The sequence below is a fragment of the Cyprinodon tularosa genome, unplaced genomic scaffold (genome assembly GCF_016077235.1).
Source record: "Cyprinodon tularosa strain WSP-4 unplaced genomic scaffold, ASM1607723v1 ctg545, whole genome shotgun sequence".
Lineage (NCBI taxonomy): Eukaryota > Metazoa > Chordata > Actinopteri > Cyprinodontiformes > Cyprinodontidae > Cyprinodon > Cyprinodon tularosa.
The window spans coordinates 116,741-136,742 of record NW_024039280.1 but is presented as its reverse complement, the minus strand read 5'-3'; the positions used below and the strand labels follow the sequence as shown (position 1 = coordinate 136,742).

Sequence of the window (20,002 nt, the reverse complement as noted above, 5' to 3'; positions counted from 1 at the left end):
GTTGCATCAAAAAATACTGCACAATATCAGTGTAATGAGTTCAATGCAATACCTTGGCTCCAGAGAAACTGTCCAACATATTTTTTTAGAATGTAATAAATATACTCAGGAAAGAGAGATGTTGCGTAGAGAGTTAGACAGGAATAAAAATAAACTAGATATAAGGGAATTGTTTCAAAGGTCATCTGGGGATGTAGTTTTTGGTAGTATTTTTAATTTTCTAAGAAGAACGGGTATTTTAGGGAGAATATAATAGTTTGTCTGGTCCATACTCCATTCTGGAAGGTGGCGGTAATGCACCTATATGTTGTTTGCCAACCGCCATAAAAAAAAAGAAGAAGAAGAAGGCTCCAGAGTGTCGACGTCACCGCCCCCTCCACAGACGCTCCGCTGCTCCTCTCCCAGATTGTAGCTGACCGCAGACAGGAGGCCGGCTTGTTTTGTTTTTATGACCGAAATTGCGGGAAACAACTCGTGAAGTTTGACCCGCTAGAAGAGCGAGGTGCGCGAGAACGCTGGGACCCTTTTTCCAGCTGGATCTCCGCTCTTTTTGGCCCTCATGTCCCTCCGTCGTCGGACTAAACTCGCCCCCACTTCCTCGCCGCCTCGGCCGTATCTAGACCCACAGCGTGTAGCTCAGACCACGCTTCAATACTGAGCATAATTTAAAAATGTCTGTGTGAAGCTCACTGCAACACACTGCTGTAAGAGTATAACCAGGAAGCGAGGTAGGAGGGCAAAATAGGTTTAGCGCCACCGCAGCACGGGAGGAGAATTACGCCCAGGAGCAAATGGATAAAAATAGACCGGAGGAAAAAAAAGAAAAGAATTAATTATCTTGCGGACGTGTCGATGCATCGGATCGTCGGCTTTTGGATCGATGCATCGATACAAAACGATTATTATTTACACCCCTACTTCCTACGGGATTCGGCAAAAGTTTAATTTATCAGCTGGCTCCCTTGGTCGCTTAACATACGTCACGCACTCCGTTGCTCTTATTGGTTGTAGGTCTATCCAATTGAGTGCAGAGGCATTTTATTTCCTGGTTCGTTTGAAACACGCCCCATAATCACAGCTCTATGGAGCAGTATCAGACTCATATTCTGACTAGAATTGAGTCGGACTACGTCAGGCTAGATGTGTCTAGTAGTTCCCATTGATTTTGCTTGTAAAGCGGGGAGAATGGCGCTAGGCTTACCGCACCGTGACGTCACTGCCGGAAGATGGCAGGAGGGAGGGGTTACTATATTTGGGCAAAAATGGCCGCTCCCGCACTTACAGTAGTGATCACAATGAAAATAGTTTTTATTTTTTTAATGATTAACGCTAAATTCATTACATTTTTTGGCCCCAATACCTGACTGTGCAGTATCGACCCATACTGATACCATCTGTTTGAAATTGATGTGTGTGTAAATATGATGAACTGCAGACTACCTGGATGTAAAATAATTGCCATCATGGCTTCATCAAGCTGCTGCCTACCTTTGTGAAGCAGGAAAAAGACTAAAACAAAGTGAATCCAGTAGAACTTTTTATTACCTACCTGGAATGGGTGACAATAGTTGAATAAACTGTTGGCTCTCAAAATGGTATCGGTGCCCTATTTGTTGGTACTCGCCGATACCATTTTAGTGCTGGATCGGGGCCCCGCCCCATACTGGTATTGGTATCGGTGCAACACTAATTTAAATAGGTAAACAAGATTATTTGCAAATTGAATGAGTATTTTTACTCTTAAAATAAGACTAATTAGATTATATGCGCTTGAAGGGAGACAATGCAAATGTGTTCTTATTTTAAAAGTACATTTTCTTGTTGAATTACCAAAGGGTCTGACTTACTTCCTCAGTTGAAGACAAAATGCAATTATTTTAAGAAAAAAGGACTTATTTAGATTTAAGTGTTTTACCCGGTCTCACACATAGAAAATTTATCGAAATAAGTGAAAAGATTTCTAAAAATATGTTTATTTATCCTGAAGTTTAACAGATAAATAAGATTATCCGAATGTCTGCCCCCTGTAATGATAATCAGGGGATTGTTTCTCTTGAAATTAAGATAATGGGAGTATTTTTAGGTGTAAATCATCTCATTCTAATGATAAGCTATCTTACTGAATGTCCCAAATCTAATGGGTAAATACTCTTAACTCAAGAAACATTGACTAACTTATAATTCAAAGTTTGCATTGTGTTACTCCAGACCAGTTTTATTAGCTTTATTGTTTGATGCATGATGACGGAGTGGAATATATTTTAGTATGTTTCCATCCTTCAACCTTTTTATATCATCGTATAAAAACAACCAAACCAAATTTTTTCCCCCATGAAATAAACTCAGGTGCATTTTCCTGTTTTCTGCACCGAGTTCCTCTTCAGACCGCAGCCTCTCCACTGCAGCATGGAGGGTCCTTGTTATACTGCTCGCTGTTGCTATGGTTACGTGCATTTTAACTAGAAACTCTACCAGATTTATTTCCTCCCGTTAGATGTTTCTTCACATGAAAGCAGAAAAGAATTTACAAACAGACATTTTTGATTTGAGAAAACGATAAGAAAGTCAGAGCTTAGCATAACTTTAGAGTAACTTCCAGAAAAATAACAAACAAAAAGCTGCATAAAGGGGAGGAAAAACTAGCCAGAGCCATCAGCTAGGTCAAAGACAGGAGAGGATGTATGTGTGGCTGCAGCTGAAGACGTTTCAACAACCTCTTCTCCTCCATCACAGTGAAAATGTCTGCAGTGCATCGTTCCCTCTGCAGGGATGGTGATTGGCTGCAATCTTCCTCTTTCTTCAGGAGCTCTGTCCTTCCAGGACTCTGATAAGATTGCAGCTGACCCCTCCCACCCCGGACACAAACAGTTTTACACTCTCCTCTCTGGTACGAGGCTGCGGCCCATCAGGACCAAAACCTCCTCATTAAGGACCACGTCCCTAAGGAGTTCATTTTTGTTTTGATTCACATTTTCTAAGTTCATAATTTGGAGGAAAAAAAAAATATAATTGTGAAATGAAATAAATGAAAAAAACTGTCATGGTTTTAGTTATATTGTGCTTTACTTTGCTCTATGTTTCCTATTTTTATTAGTTTAATTCCTTTTTTGTTGTAATTTCTAGATTTATGTTAGTTCTCATGTTTTTCTGCGACCTTGGCTCCCTCATTGTCTCCTCTCACATCTGCTCCTTGTCAGCTCGTTAGCCCTGCCTTTGTCTGTCAGCTATATTTGCTCTTCCTCTGCTCTCACTCTTTGTTGGTTCCTTGTCGTCGCTGTTTTCCTCTCACCTCGTCTCTCCTTGGCTCCTTGTGCGCGTTTCCCTTGATGTCTCCGTGGTTCTGGTCTAAGTTACATTTTGGTTGGATTTTGGGATTTTGCCTCTCTTATTAGTGTCTACATTAAACTACAGGAATTCATCTCAGCCTCTCTGTCTCTGCATTTGGGTCCTCTAATCCAGCGGTCCCCAACCACCGGGCCGCGGACCGGTACCAGTCCATTGGTCATTTGGTACCGGGCCGCACAGAAAAAATATATGTATATATACACTAGAATGCAATTTTAAACAATCAAAAGCTTAAGCAACTTTTTTCTTTGTTCTGTTTCTTTTTTGCACTGCAAAATATCTAAATCTAGATAAGTCATTTTTTTCTTAAACTAAGTGCATTTGTTCTTGAATTGAGGAGGAAAAAGAGACATTTTGCCAATGGAACAAGACAATTTACATTTAAAATAAGAAAACATAAATGCATAGTATTATTTCAACTGCATATTATCTAATTATCTTATTTTAAGAGTAAAAATACTCATTCCATTGGCAAACTATCTAATTTACCTGCTCAAATTAAGGGTGAATACACTTAATTTAAGAAACTTTTACTTATTTTTATATCGTTTTTGCAGTGTGAGAAGCTATTTCACTGGAAAAATGATCTAGAAATAAGTAAAACTGTCTTGCCCTCAATCTGAGCAGGTAAATGAGAGAGTTTGCCAAAGGAATTAGTATTTTTACTCTTAAAATAAGATAATTAGATAACATGCACTTGAAATAAGACAATGCAATTGTGTTTTCTTAGTTTAAGTATAAACTGTCTTGTTCCATTGGCAAAATGTCTTTTTTACCTCCTCAATCCAAGAACAAATGCACTTATTTTAAGAAAAAATGACATATAGATTTAGATTCTTTCCAGTGTGGTAACACCTGAGCTTCGTCTCATGTGATGTCAGCCTACTTTTCCTTTGTAATGATGTTGACATCATAACCAAAAGTAAATATATGTGTACTTTGGACCCCATTAAAATGTATAAAACAATAATTCTTAAGATAGTTCAGAGGTAAAATCTACTTTCATCCTCTCATTTCTAAAGAAGTATCTCAGGTGAGATACTTTTTTTCAAAGCCATTTACTGATATGAAGGGAAAAAGATGCAAATAAATTCATAGACACATGATCCAAATGGCCCATAGGGTCATGCTAAGGTAAGTCGCTAGTTTTACCAGTAATCAGAGCAGAACTAAAGCACTTATTCTAAGATCAGGAAAAGTCAAGATCTCCAAAGAGAATAAAAGGTTGATGAATGCCTCTTTGTCACTTTTAAATGAATATAAGAACCCTTTCCTTCCTGAGGGAGGCTGAGTGCACACTGCAAAAACAATCTAGAAATAAGTAAAAATGTCTTAAGTGTATTTACCCTTAATTTGAGTAGGTAAATACGATGATTTGCCAATGAAATTAGTATCTTTACTCTTAAAATAAGATAATTAGATAATATGAACTTGAAATAAGACAATGCAATTGTTTTTTTCTTATTTTAAATGTAAATTGTCTTGTTCCATTGGCAAAGTTTCTCACTTTCGTCCTCAATTGGAGAAAAACTGCACTTATTTTAAGAAAAAATTACTTGTGTAGATTTCCAACGGTGACACAGGTGCCTGGAGGATCACAATGGATGAAGCAGATTATTAGGCGAGGCAAGGAAGTGCAAAACATAGCACTGACAATTAATGATAATATGATCTCACAATAGAGGAATTTATCTCTGCATTTAACCCATCCCCTTCACTGCAAAAAATGTAAATCTAAATAAGTAATTTTTTCCTAAACTAAGTGAATTTGTTCTTGAATTGATGAGGTAAGTGAGACACTTTGCCAATGGAACAAGACAATTTACATTTAAAATAAGAAAAAGCAATTGCATTGTCTTATTAAAAGTGCATATTATTTAATTGTCTTAGTTTAAGAGTAAAAATACTAATTCCATTGGCAAATCATCACATTTACCTACCAAAAGTAAGGTAAAATACGCTTGATTTAAGGAATTTTTACTTATTTCTAGATTGTTTTTGCAGTGTTGTACTGCAAAACATTTTTGTCTTAAGTCATTTTTTCTTAAAATAAGTGATTTTTTTTCTATTGAGGAGGTAAGTGAGACCCTCTGCCAATGGAACAAAACAATTTACATTTAAAATAAGAAAAAAACAATCACATTGTCTTTTTTCAAGTGCATTTTATCTAATTATCTTATTTTTAGAGTAAAAATACTCATTCCATTGGCAAACTATCTCATTTACCTACTCAAATTAAGGTTAAGTACACTTAATTTAAAAAATCTTTACTTGATTGTTTTTGCAGTGGAAAAAAGTCTAAATAAGTAATTTTTTTCTTGAAATAAGTGCGTTTTTTCTTGAATTGAGGAGGTAAATGAGACACTTTTCCAATGGAACAAGAAACATTACATTTAAAATAAGAAAAAAAAACTATTTGTCTTTTTTCAAGGGTATATTATCTAATTACCTTATTTTAAGAGTAAAAATCCTAATTCCATTGGCAAATCATGTTATTTTTCTACTCAAATCAAGGGTAAATACACTTAATTTAAGACATTTTGAGTTATTTCTGGATTATTTCTGCAGTGAGGGGTGCCATCGTGGGGCGCACAGGGAGCAATGGTGCAATGGTGGTCCACGGTCAAGTGTCATGCTCAGAGACCCAGAGTGGCAGTTTGTGGGAGTGGGTTTCGAAATTAATTTTAGGATTCCAAGCCCTATGGCCTAACAACTAGGCTGCCACTTCCTAATAGTTTTTTTTTTTTTAAGGCTGCACTGCAAAAAATGTAAATCTTAATGAGTCATTTTTTCTTAAAATAAGTGCATTTTATCCTGAATTGAGGAGATAAATGAGACATTTTGCCAATGGAACAAGACAATTTACATTTAAAATAAGAAAAATCAATTGCATTGTCTTATTTCAAGTGCATATTATCTAAATATCTTATTTTAAGTGTAAAAATACTCATTCCATTGGCAAACTATCTTATTTACCTGCTCAAATTAAGGGTAAATACACTTGATTTAAGACATTTTTACTTAATTTCAGATTGTTTTTGCAGTGTGCAAGCTAATGTGCAGCTCCAGAGGATCAGTCTGGGGTTAGGGGTCTGGCTCCAGAACCCTGAGTGGCAACCTGTGGGGCTCAGGATTCAAAGCTCGATGCACTAAGTGCAAGGTCACCAATTAAAGCTGACACCTCTGAGCTTCTAAGATTTTTCTTCCAATCAACAATATTCTGTAACCAGCATGTATTGATTGCACTGCAGAGCAGAGATGCTTGAACCCACTCATGCTTAATCCTAGTTAAATTTGCACAACCCCTTTCGCTGCTGGTGTCTGACACATGACATTAAGACAAATTTTCCAGCTTACTTATGTTTTATAGCGGTCTGATAGAACATCCAGGAACCAGGCGGTTTTGCTCTCACCCCTGCTTTATTAAAGTCACTGTGATACTGAGCAAACTCAGCTGGTTCTTTCTACAGAACTCCCATAAACACAACAAACAATGTCTTTCCAGCAGGAGGAGCCAACTACCTTTGCAGCTAACAAACACATCCTTACTTAAAGAACCAGGAAGAGCAACAATACCCAGAATACACCTTTCTATGAACTGGGTACTTTGTCATAATGCACATAACAGTTCGAATGCTCCGGTTGCAAGCATCCATGTTTGGAGATTTGGGACAGTTTGGGTTACATCATCGTCTCACGTTTTTGGTTAATATAACAGGCAGAAATGAACTGTAGTTCAAATACAATTTGACAAAGTCTGCTTAGATGCATGCTTAACCAAATTATGGATAAAGGGAGACAATGATGGAAGCTTGATTATAGGGATGCAGCCATTTTTTAATAACCTGCCTGCAAACAGGAGCCATGATGAAGAGATAATCGATGTTATTTGCTTCATTTATCAGTTATAATATTAACCTGTTTGGTGCACAACTAAAGAGATGTATATACATACTAACCGTATTAACTAACCATATTAAAAAATATATATTTTTTAAATCATGAAAGATAAAATCATACTATGAAAAAATTAAAAACATAACAGAAAGTCTACAGGATCAAAGTCCTAAAATTATGAGAATAAAGTCAAGAAAATAAAGCCAGAATTTTAAGTCTACAAGAATGAAATTTTAACATTATAAATTTGAAGTCAAAACATTATTAGAACAAGGTAATAATAATATGAGAATAAAATTATAAAATCACGAGTTTAAAGTCGGAATGTTATATTAAATTCATTGCATTGCAAACTAAGTTGTAACAACTGAATTATATATAGTGATTGTGTTATTAAACTAGGACAGAAGGACCCAGTATTCAAGGAGAGACAGTCAGTAGGAAAGTTCAAAAAGTTTATTAAAATAAAGCAAAAACTGAAGTGGAGCTGAGGCTCACGAACACTGCAGGAGGGGGGCGGGGCACCGCCCAATCTCAGACACTCTGAGGGGGAACAGGTGGCAGGATCCAGGCTTCCAGGCAATAACAGAGCTCCAGGACAGGTTCAGAGTCTGACAGGGTCCGAAAGCGTGACCAGGTGTTCACGCACAGGAGCAGAGAGGATCAGGTGCAGCTGAGCAGGCTCAGTGGAAGAGGGTAGCCGAGACACGACGTGGAACCAGAACTTGATGCAGGACTTTAAACTGGTCTCCAGCTTGGAGCCAGGCTTACTTTGATAAAAACTGAACCTCCCCGCGTACAGAGCCAAAAACCCAGAGGACTCAGCAGGGGAGGAACAGTGGACGATCAGGAGACGAGACAGACACAAAACCCTCTTTCCACTGGCCGCCAGGATCCAGGACATGAACCAAGAAATTAGTGATCTGCCACTGAATGCTCAGGCTGAACTGAATGTAACCAAGAGGAAACAGGTGAGAGGAATAAATTATAATTGAGGAAGGGAGGGAAAACGACAGGTGAAAGGAATGACTAATTAAGGGAGAGCAAACAGGCCAGATCATGACAGATTGAGGGATCTAAGGCAGGGGTCTTCAACGTTTTCAAAGCCAAGGACCCCCAAACTGATTGCGAGATGGAGTGGGGACCCCCTAATTATGTATATTGTATGAAATTGTGTTATATCAAACTGGTCCTATAGTCACTCTATTGCATATGGAGTAATTTCTCCCTGGGATTGTTAAAGTATTTCTGGATCTGATTCCTGGTTGATGGGACAGGTGTTGTGAATGAAACGGTGCCCAGCTTGAAAAGAGCTCCTGTGTGTCTCTGAATGTGAGCATTGATGACTGAAAGACATCTTCTGCCTCCATTTATCTGTTTACTACAGTGTGTTGAATTCATGTTAATGTGGATTTAAAGACATTTTAATTAGTGCAAAAAAATTGCAGGAGGGAATATAAAAAAAAGTAATCAACCAAGACTTTCGCGACCCCCATGCAGTACATGGTCTTCAACATCCCTAACCCCCTGTTGAAGACCTCTGATCTAAGGGGTAGGGCGGATGTTCGGGTGTATTTCGTCATCACGTGATCATTGTGTGCAGCATTAACGTTGCATAAAACTATTGCCATTGTATTAATCGTTTGCTAATGTATTCAAATACAATGAAAGTAATCGCTATTACTTGCAATAATAGCGTGCAACTCTGCATTATATTGACTTTTAATCCAAGGAAAAATAAAGGGGTTAACCAAGAACAGGAACCATAAAGACCAGTGCTAGTCACAGGGTGTGGGCTGCTGCAACACCAGATATCATCACAGATTTGTTCAAATCAACTTTAATGGCTCAATGTGGCCAAAATTGTCACCAAAAAGAAAAAACCCACAACATAAATTACAAATAGAAAGCAGCATATAATAGATACATGTATTTAAATAAAACTATGATAAAAAAGTCTAAAACATTAAACTCTGAAATTGTTGGGCAAAAACTAGAAACAAATACATTTCTAAAAAAAAAAACATTTTATAAATATGTACAAACATACTCATTTATTGAAGTACTAGTCAATATGACTAAATATCAGATTCTCCACATAAAAAATAGTGAAGAATAGTTTCATTTGAGTTTTAATAATAGAGAATAAAGTATGTGGTAAAAAGAGGCAGCAACAGTGAGCAATTTAAGGGTTAGCATAGCCTGAAGCTAGTTGATGTCAGTATACCAGGTCATCCAACTCCATTTTTATTATGCCAGAAAGCAGCTGCTTGTGTTTAAGAGTCTATTTGGACCACAGCTTGCGGTTTTAAAAGCTTCTTGAATCAGCATTTCACTTGTGCGCATATTATGCACAAAAACATAGCAGTTCTGCAGATAATTTCAGTCTAATATCCCTGTTTGCTAATTACTAAACCTCAGCAGTAAGCCCCATCACCCCGAGTGAGGCGCCTGAGCTTGTTGGAAAATGCTTGATGACTCCCAGCTCAGAATACAAGCAGAGACTTGCTCACGTCTACAGAAGGAAACCTCATCAGGATAAACATATCTGAAAAATGTTCCACTGCATGTTTAGTTGGAGTCTCAGTTACATGACGATAAGGAATCTTTCTCTTTTAACACAATAGATCACTAAAATGTCTTAAAATATGAGTTTGCTTGTTCCTCTGCTTTCAGTCCTGTGGGTCTGGTGTCGGGTTTCTCACAAAGGAAAAACCAAATATTTGGGTGTATCTACAAAAAAAATCCAGGTACAAGAATGTAAAAGGCAGTCAAGAATCTGCTCCTTTCTCCCAACATCGTCCTCCTCTTTGCCATTTTTAGCTCTTTAGGACTTGTTGATAGCGGCAGGAGCAATCATCATTGTGCTTGACTTCAAAGGGTAGTAGCGTCCCCTCCAGGTCTTCCAGAAGATGCCTTGCTTCCTCTGGTGCCGCTGTTTAGGAGGAGGGCTCTGGAAGTATCGTCCGTTCAGGTTGGAGCGACCACAGTTGCTAAACCACCAACCGCCTTCAGAGACAGAATCAGATTTGGTTAGCATGCTGCAGACTTGCCAGAGTCTGTGTAACATGGACGCCCCTGTTAGGACTTACCGGAAAGGTATTTGGCACAGTTTTCAGCTTTCCAGTCATTGTCTCGGTCCTGAGTAGAGAAAGGCAGGCCGGTGGCTGAGTCGGTGGTCAAGGAGCTCTGAAGCCTATCATCAGGACCAACCCCCTTGACCAACAGTGTATAGTTGGTTTCTCTTCCACTAAGTTGAAGAGCGAAGCAGACAGAAGCCATGTCATCTGACCAGTCTGAGAATTTGACACACAGGATGTAGCTCCCATCTTTGGCAATGGCGTGAATGTTTTCCAAGCCCAACCAGAACTCCCCTGAACAGGAACAGAAAAGGATTAGTCCAAAAAAACCCAAAGCTCAAGATCTTTGCATATGTTGTAGACTGGAAAAGAGATCTAGAAATGAGTAAAAATGTCTTAAATTAAATGTGTTTACCCTTATTTTGAGTAGGAATGAGTATTTTCACTCTTAAAATAAGATAATTAGATAATGTGCACTTGAAATAAAGCAATGCAACTGTGTTTTCTCATTTCAAATGTAAATTGTCTTGTTCTATTGGAAAAATGCCTCTTTTTCTTCCTCAATCCAAGAACGAATGCACTTCCTTCCCGCGTCTCTCACTGTCTTTATACCCAGTACCATGAGCTGCTGAAGGCCTTCAGAAGAATTAAACGAGATTCACCCTGACCCTGCACTGACCAGATAACACCTCATAGTGAAAGTAGATAAAACTCTAAAGAGTATTTACCATTTAGAATGCCAAAGCCTTTCTCGTAAGCCTGCCACAGCTGGTTAAAGTCCACAGAGCCATCCTGGCGTCTTTGGATGACTGTCCATCCACCATCTGAACAGAGAGATATCGAAAATACGATCAAACAAATGTTAGGTTGACCAGAAAACAAAAACAAAAAAACAAGAACAAAATAAAAAAGTTCAAAGAAAGGGAAAAACTTCCAGGTCACTCACCAGGTGCCATCTCACAGAAGACGTTAAAAGGCTCGGAGTCAGTTGGCCGGATGGTGTAGATCCCGCTGGTGGTCTCTCCTCTCAGGAACAGTTCATGACAGTCTGTGGCCATTTCTGCAACATCGCAGAGAGATAGATCCAACACTCAGTATGGCTTCTACCTGCATTTAAACAGCTTAAACTTCAACATAACTCATTGTCCGAGCATTCAAGAGAATTCTAGCCCCACTCTACAGCAGCAGCCGTTCAAAATGGCCTTTTCCAGTCAAACACCAGCCGAATGGCAGCCCCCTTCCCTCCAATCCCAGCGAAATCCTAACCTGACTCCGCCAGATGGATTTGCTCCACATATCCATCTGGAAACCTTCCATTGAAGTAATTTTGGGAAGGGGGCGAAAATACTGGTTAGCTGATTGGCCTATGTTGGTGATAGACGGGCCAAATAAACCAATCAGATCAACGAAGCATATGACGTACTAACAGAGCGACAACGAAAACACAACCACAAGCCAGGCTACTTTTGCCGAAACCTGTCTGGAGAAGAGCAAAAACATCTTTTCCTCTGAGAAAAGCCTCCAGAGCAGTGTTTTGCTCTTCTTTCAGTGAAGAAATACTCTGTAATTCCGATAAAACTTGCTCGATAGCCACGCTAACGCTAGTTTCATCGGCTGAAGCCGCCATGTTCTTTAGACTGAACTGTCGCGCTTCTTGTTGCGTCACACCTCAACCCGCCTCAAAGCCAACGCTGATTGGACGTTCGTTTGGTGAACGGCTCTAAATTTTCTTTAACGGAGAGTCTCCAGACTGATTTGCGAGTGAAACCTTGAAAGCTCGCGAGATCAGGATGGTCTCACGAGGCTAGCGAAATATCTCACTGGAAATAACCTAAATCTCGATGAGTCATTTTTTCTTAAAATAAGTGCATTTGTTCTTGGATTGAGGAGGTAAAAGAGACATTTTGCCAATGGAACAAGACAATTTACACTTAAATGTTGTCTTATTTTAAGTGCATATTATCTAATTATCTTATTTTAAGAGTAAAAATACTAATTTCATTGGCAAACTATCTCATTTACCTACTCAATTTGTTTTTCCAGTGCAACTTTCAGCCACTAGGGCACTGGAAAAAACAATCTAGAAATAAATAACAATGACTTAAATTAACTGTATTTACCCTTAATTTGAGTGGGTAAATGAGATAGTTTGGCAATGGAATGAGTATCTTTACTCTTAAAATAAGATAATCAGATAATATGCACTTGAAATAAGACAACACAATTGTGTTGCCTTATTTTAAGTGTAAATTGTCTTGTTCCATTGGCAAAATGTCTCTTTTACCTCCTCAATCCAAGAACAAGTGCACTTATTTTAAGAAAAAATGACTTATCTGGCATGTTTTTATTACTCTGACTCCACCCTTTCACTGAATTACAGGGTCTGACCAGGAGATGACGCTTCTCTTTAGATCTTAATGTCCACAAATCATGACAGAACGAATATTTTAGTACAAAGATTGATGTTTACAAAGGAATTGTAGGGGATCAGCCAAGGGCCCATTGAGGAAAGTGGAGAAATTTTGAATGGCTACTACTGTAACTACTGCTTCAGGCACACAAACTCTACCAGGCATCTAACTGGACAGATGTGTTGGATTTTGCTTTTTTCTCTTTTTGACTTCTTCCAGGATAGCGACCTGTAAAGGATGTAAGATATTTTGTCCAGCAACATCATGTAGGCGGGTTTCTGCAGTCCTCCGGAGGCATGACAATGCTTGGTATATATGTTGCATCCTCTACACCCCCGAAGTGACGGGAAAAAAAACTGTTTAGGCAAAAATTCATTAAATATCATAAAACTGAGAGGACTCATCACAGGACAGTCCAGAATAATTTGAACTCTGCTCCCTCTGCCAAACTCTAGGAGGGCAGAGTGTTTGCAAATAAAACTCTGCCATTCAGAGACAGCTTATCGCAAGAGTCCGGAGATACTGAAATGAACCTGATAAAAACCTTTCAAAACAACAGAGCGTCTCCGTTGTAAACATGACCTTTCCCCCAGTTCCCAAGCAGAACTCCCCCCTCTTTACAGCTGTTTGGCCTTGCAACCTATAGGGTTACATGGCAGTCACCCTTTACATTCCTCATCCTCCCCCCTTTCCCCCTGTCTGTGACCTGAAACACCTCCCTCACGTGCAAAGCGTCCGGTTGGTGACGTAGGTGTGCATGGCTGCTGCATGCATGGGGAGTGATCAGATGGTAATGTATGGGGAGGGGCGGGGTCTTAAGGGAAGATATCTAGAAACAGAGACTCTGGAGCTACTTGGTGCTTTAGTTTGCTTTGCGAGGCAACAACTTTTCATTACTGATGTGGAAATTAGTTTCTGTGTAGAATTGTTTGCCTCTGATGAAAGATTGACACCTGTACTCCAAAGGAATGAGGGCTGCAGGGTGACCGGGGGGCGGGGGGGTCAGAAGGATCTCCTGAACTTTGGCACACTTCCCATTCATACCATTGGGAGAGACAGAGGAGGGGTTTTGTCTTGTTCAGGGATGAAGGGGGGGAGGGAAAAGGAGTCCACAACAGCAGGGGGTGGGGGGTTGATACATCTGGGGGAAAGGTTGCTCACTCAGGAGGGAAGTCCACACGTTTGTTTTGAGCCTGATGCCATAAAAAGTGGGACGAGGTTCGGAGATAAATTTAGACTGGCTTTCCCCATTTTTCTCCTCCTTGGCTCAGAGGGAAGTGTTATCAATGAAAACACAGAGTCTCAGATATACGCCGCCTCCCCAGACTATCTTTCCTCTCCGCTCTAAGTGATCCACTAAAGATGCTTGACCCTGACTGAAACTCTTTTTGAGACTGTTGAACTTTCTCCCAGTTGGATCCCTGCCAGGGAAACTTGGCCATTTCTTCTGAAGACTTTAGTGTTCTCCTCTTTATGTCCATTATGTCCGGACTCTAGGAACCTTTCAGCTGATTCACATCCAGAAGCAGCTTTCCAGTTTTACATGAATCATATTTCCATTTAAATTTGACTCAGTTTTTAGTTTTTGGAATTCCAGTTTCAGTATTTATTTCACATCTAAATGAAGCATTACAATTGCTTCTGAATTTCAGACATCTACAGTAGTAGCCATTCAAAATATATATATAAAAAAAAACATTTAAAAGAAAGAAATAGAAACGTGTTGGAATAATTATGTATAAGATACTTGATGTTTGTTCTTATGATGTATAATGTGTGACATATTACTGTTCCAGAGAGGTGTTGCACAAGCAGTATAGGTCAACTATATTGCTCAAGCTTAACTAAACCAGGAGGTTCTCGGACTATTTGACCGCAAGACATTTAAATGCAAATTGATCTGTTCACTGAGGCTGCAAATTGAATTGTATTTCTTGTTTCCTATTCCTTTAGCGCAACCTCAGCTTGTGTAACTAGGGACCCCCCCTCTGACTTTAATAAATAGCGAGGAGAAAGCTGAAGACCGGCAGAGTGGGTCGGAGATCTGTTTTTTTCTTCTGATATTGGAGTGAGACTGAGTTTTACTGATTGCATTCTTTTCAAAAACAATGTATTTGTGGAAATAACTGGTTATTTTAATTACGCCTCACTGTTACACTGTCAATTGTCAACGTTCCAACAGTTTGTTACCTGCTGAATCAGAGAAAACAAACTTTGGACTTGCTTTATGCAAATGTCAAGGACTCCTTTACGGTAGTAGCCATTAAAAATTTCCCCACTTTCCTTGAAGGGCCCTTGCCTGATCCCCTACAATTCCATTTTAAAGGGATAGTTCGGGATTTTTGACATGAATCTGTATGGCATCCCCATCACCAGTGTCATGCAATCACACTGACTTACCCCTGGCAGCATCCTGTGAGCAGAGTTCTCGTCCAGCTTTGGTCAAGCCGAAAGTAGTCCGGCAGGTTTGCTAGACCCAGCAAAATAAAACGTTTCCCTTCCCAAAACATTATGTGTTCAAAAGAGCGATATTTTTGCATCCCAAAAACATTGTAGTGGAAAAAGTCACACGTCGTTATCACTTGGTCCTATTTTCTCTCTGTTCGTATCAGTGCGCGCGACACCATGACCTGACAGCTAGGGCCTACTAACCTGACAACAGCCAGATGCATGTCTCGCTCCGCCTAGCTAGGAGCTAGGCGGAGCGAGACATGCATCTGGCTGTTGTTGAGCTCGCTGTCAGAATGACGGCGCGCACTGATACGAACAGAGAGAAAATAGGACCAAGTGATAACGACGTGTGACTTTTTCCACTACAATGTTTTTGGGATGCAAAAATATCGCTCTTTTGAACACATAATGTTTTGGGAAGAGAAACGTTTTATTTCGCTGGGTCTAGCAAACCTGCCGGACTACTTTCGGCTTGACCAAAGCTGGACGAGAACTCTGCTCACAGGATGCTGCCAGGGGTAAGTCAGTGTGATTGCATGACACTGGTGATGGGGATGCCATACAGATTCATGTCAAAAATCCCGAACTATCCCTTTAAACATAAATTTTTGCACTAAAATTTTCTTTCTGTCATGATTTGTGGACATTAAAATCTAAAGAGAAGCATCATTTCCTGGTCACACCCTGTAATTCAGTGAAAGGGTGGAGTCAGAGTAAAAAAAAGATGCACGCCCAGTAGAAGGCCATTGGCTGGAAGTTGGAGGGGTTATTGCAGCCATTCTGCTGGCGTTCGACTGGGAAGGGCCATTTTGAATGGCTACAACTGTAAAAAAAAAAAAACAACACAAAACAGCTTGCCCATTTCTACAGACTATTTTCAACAACATGATCTCTCAGCAGAATGTTGAGTAAATACAGTAAAGATTGGGTGAAATTAAATATCTCGACACAAAACAACTGGGGGAAAGTTTAAAGACTGGGTTTCAGATTATTCAAGATTTCTATGGGGAGAAAATGTTTAATTTTTACAGTTTTGTTGTTTTGTCTGCGACACAAGAAATGTGGACTGAAAAAAATCTAAATCTAAATAAGTCAATTTTTTTCTTAAAATAAGTGCATTTGTTCTTGAATTGAGGAGATAAAAGACACATTTTGCCAATGGAACAAGACAATTTAGATTTAAAATAACAAAACATAATTACATTGTCTTATTTCAAGTGCATATTATCTAATTATCTTATTTTAAGAGTAAAAATTTATCTACTCGAATTAAGGGTAAATACACTCAATTTAATAAATGTTTACTTATTTCTAGGTTGTTATGTTTACTTATTTGCCAGTGGAACTAGTATTTTTACTCTTAAATTAAAATAGATACGGTAATATGCACTTGAAATAAGACAAAGTCATTTTTTTTTTCTTATTTTAAATGTAAATTGTCTTGTTCCAGTGGTAAAGTGTCTCACTTCCCTCCTCCATAAAAAAATGCACTTATTTCAAGCGAAAATGACCTATTTAGATTTAAATTTTTTGCAGTGTATAGCTTTGTACACTGGAAAAAACGATCTAGAAATAAGTAAAAAATGTCTTAAATTAAGTGTATTGACCCTTAATTTAAGTAGGTAAATGAAATGATTTGCCAAGAATGAGTATTTTTACTCTTAGAATAAGATATTTAGATAAAATGCACTTGAAATAAGACAATATAATTGTGTTTTCTTATTTTAAATGTAAATTGTCTTGTTCCATTGGCAAAATGTCTCTTTAAACTTCTCAATTCAAGAACAAATGCAGTTATTTTAAGAAGAAATGACATATAGATTTTGATTTTTTTCCAGTGTACCAGTTGGCACCAGGAGGTAAATTTAACTGGTTTGCATTAGGAATATAGGATCAAACTGGGATGCTGAATTCTAAGATTTTATTTCATTGCTTTGATCGTGAATTTCTATTCTAGAAATTCATCAGATCCGTTTTCTGCGTAAATTAGCAGGATATGACAGGAAATATGGTGCTAGAAAATAAATTAAAATGTAATACAATTACAAAAGCCCTAAATATTTACTTAGGACATACAGATAATCTGTTTGGCTTCATTGACGCTATTTAAGCTATAAAAATAACAATAATGTAAATAGTTGTAATTGGTTACAGTTGATCCAGAAAATCCACCTGTTGCCGTTTCTGCGATTAGATTGATTTTAATTGCCAGTGATTTAAGCCTCTTTCTGTCCTCAACCAACAGATGGTTCGACACACTTGGCGTCAGATTAGGTCCAGTCCACTTAAGTCGGTGTGAAGGGAGGGGGATCTCTGACACTGCGGGGCTTTATTTACCGAGAGGGGAGTCGCGCTGCTCCTCTGCGCCATCGGCGTTGCTGCCGCTCCGCGGTGATGGCCTCTTTCCGGGCTGTTTGAACTGAAGGTCATAACACCGAGAAAAAGAAACATGAATGGAAAAGATTTCTCCATCAGAGAACCTTGTTTTTACGCGCTGCGTCTGAGCGCGGCTCACCTGACCCTGCAGCGTCCTGATGCGCATGTTCTGCTTGTCGAGCTTCTCCTGCTGGAGCCTGATGCGCTCCACCAGGTCATCGATGCGCCTGTTCTGAGTCTCCAGCATGAGCTAAAAGAAATAAGCAACACAAATAAAAACCTTTTAGATCTTTCTGATAACACTGCTTCAGAAAAAGGTCTGTGCGTAAAAATGAACCCAAACTAAACAACCTGCGGCCGGCTGGGTTTAACTTAAAACCAGAGACTAACTGAACTTTAAGCTGTGGTTATGTAACTGCTTTGAAATTGTGTTCATAAATTCTGCTTTTATAAGCAGCCATCTGCTGCCTCTCAGCATTTCACCATTCAAGTCCCGGGGCGCTAGGAACCCATTTAGTTCTTCTATCATCTAAAGCAGCCAGAACCCTTTGTCTGCAGCCTTAAGTCTCTCTGCACGTACTGCACGACCCCTTTCATTCCCTTGAGCTGCTTACCACCCACTGCTGTCATTCAGTGCACTGCACACTTTGTCCCTTGCAGACCTCTATAGTAAAAATAAAGAGCTTCAATTAAAAAAGGAAAAAAAAAACAATCCACTGGACTTTGTTTCCAAGTTTGAAGACATTTTGCTTCCCATCCAGGAAGCTTTTTCAATTAGAAATGTCATAAATGTCACATTTTGAATTAAAAGGCTTCCTAGATGGAAGGCGAAATGTAGCCAATCTTGGAAACAGTCCAGTAGACAGTTTTTTTAAATCCTTTTTTGTAATGACTATGACCTGAATGACTGAGAAAGCATAAACAGCTTCAAGTTTAAAGTCTTGTAGGAAGATAAAAGTCCCCAAAAACGAAGTTACCGTCTCCACATCAAATCACCTCCAGTTCGCTAACGGTTTCAGTCTCACCTGGATGCTGTGTCCATCACTGCTGTTCCTGGCACCGGGGCTCATGTGTCCCTGCAGCATGCTGTCCACCCTCTCCTCCAGCCGGCTCATCCTCTCACTCATGGTCCTCCTTTCCTGCTGGATCTCCTCCACTTTCTCTCTCAGCTCAGATGTGACATTGATCAGCTGTCCCTCTCTGTTCTCCATCCCCACAGCTCGAGTCTTCAGGGTCTCCCCCTCCGCCTGCTGCCTCTGGCTCTCCTTCCCCAGCTCAGCCATGGAGCGGTTAAAAGCTTTCAGCTTGGTGAAAATGTCTCTCATCTGACCTTTGGTTTTGTCTACATGCTCCTTCAGGTTCTGGCCCAGCTGCAGCAGGCCGTGGGCGATGATATTGAAGTCATCCTGCGCTGCGTACTGGGTGCGTCCTGGCGAAGCCCCCTTCCTTTCAAAGGGGAAGGCTGTGACCATCAGTACCAGCAGGCAGAGTGTCAGAGCTGCCAGGGAGGTCTTCATTGCTGCTGAATGGCTGAGACGCCCCCTTAAACTGTGTCCTGTCAAAGTTTCCTGTGATTCAGAGAGCTGAGGCTCCTGGATCCACAGACACAGCTCTACTGTTTTATAGTTTCCCAGCCCTCCAGTGTAAGCTGTGCAGCTGCCTGCCATTGGCCAGGCAAGCGGAGGGAGGGGTGCAGCTCCTCTCAGGTTTCTGTTCCTCCTCCATCTCTCTGTTAAGCTTTCATGTCATTCAGCTCCTGATGATATAACACAAAGGTCTGTTCTATCAGCTGATGGCAAACAGTCGTCCTCCCATCTTCGAGAAGCGGAGCTGAATCACAGCTGAGTTCAAACGATGTGACTTTTCCAGGTAGTTTATCCATTTAGCAGCACAGGAACACCCTGAATGGACTGATAGTGATATCAGGAGCCAGATACAAGCCGATGAGTCTGAATGGTCGGTCAGTTTGTTCCAACTGTTCCATAGATGCAAGGAGTCACAGGAAACATTTTAAAATGTCTGAAGAAAGATGAAAACAAATCGGTTCCACATCTCTGAGGCGGATTTGAGAATCAAAAATGGAATCTTTATCTGTTCAAACAAACATGAGTTAATTTTCTGCCATTTTATCTGCACAACTTATTAAGGGTTGTTTCCTGACCATTTCTTTTGTCATTATATATATATTTTTTATTTATATTCTAATTTTGTGAAGCACTTTTTGACCTCCATAAATAAACATTACTTACTTAAACAGTTTCCTTAATAATATTACCAAATTAAGCAGGAGGATTAAGAAAAAAAAATGTAATTACTAAAACAGGAACAGATCAGATATTAAAGGACATAGATCTTTTTTCTAACATAAAACAGCCACAAAATGTCTGGAGCAATGCAGAATAAAAATGTCAATTTTATTGAAAAAAAAAAAAAAAAGTATAT

The 20,002-nt window shown here is 39.5% G+C and overlaps 1 protein-coding gene across 1 annotated transcript; it reads right to left on the bottom strand.

Moving 5' to 3' along the window:
* Nucleotides 1-9,361: 9,361 nt before the first annotated feature.
* On the bottom strand, nt 9,362-19,186 carry angptl4 (angiopoietin-like 4). The gene is made up of 7 exons (XM_038304869.1): nt 18,586-19,186; nt 17,700-17,810; nt 17,522-17,603; nt 11,269-11,382; nt 11,051-11,146; nt 10,335-10,616; nt 9,362-10,251 (listed from the first exon to the last, which is right to left on the bottom strand). The coding sequence occupies exons 1-7, from the start codon at nt 19,075-19,077 to the stop codon at nt 10,070-10,072; spliced, it is 1,359 nt and encodes a 452-aa protein (XP_038160797.1). The 5' UTR covers nt 19,078-19,186; the 3' UTR covers nt 9,362-10,069.
* Nucleotides 19,187-20,002: the final 816 nt, after the last annotated feature.

What these genes read in the sequence shown, in the direction of transcription:
- angptl4 (XM_038304869.1), bottom strand. Translation starts at nt 19,077, where the DNA reads ATGAAGACCTCCCTGGCAGCTCTGACACTCTGCCTGCTGGTACTGATG. An exon ending in GCAGCGCGACTCCCCTCTCG is followed by an intron (nt 11,383 to 17,521) that starts GTAAATAAAGCC and finishes GCGATGTTGCAG; the next exon opens with AAATGGCCACAGACTGTCAT. An exon ending in AGGCTTTGGCATTCTAAATG is followed by an intron (nt 10,617 to 11,050) that starts GTAAATACTCTT and finishes GTTCCTGTTCAG; the next exon opens with GGGAGTTCTGGTTGGGCTTG.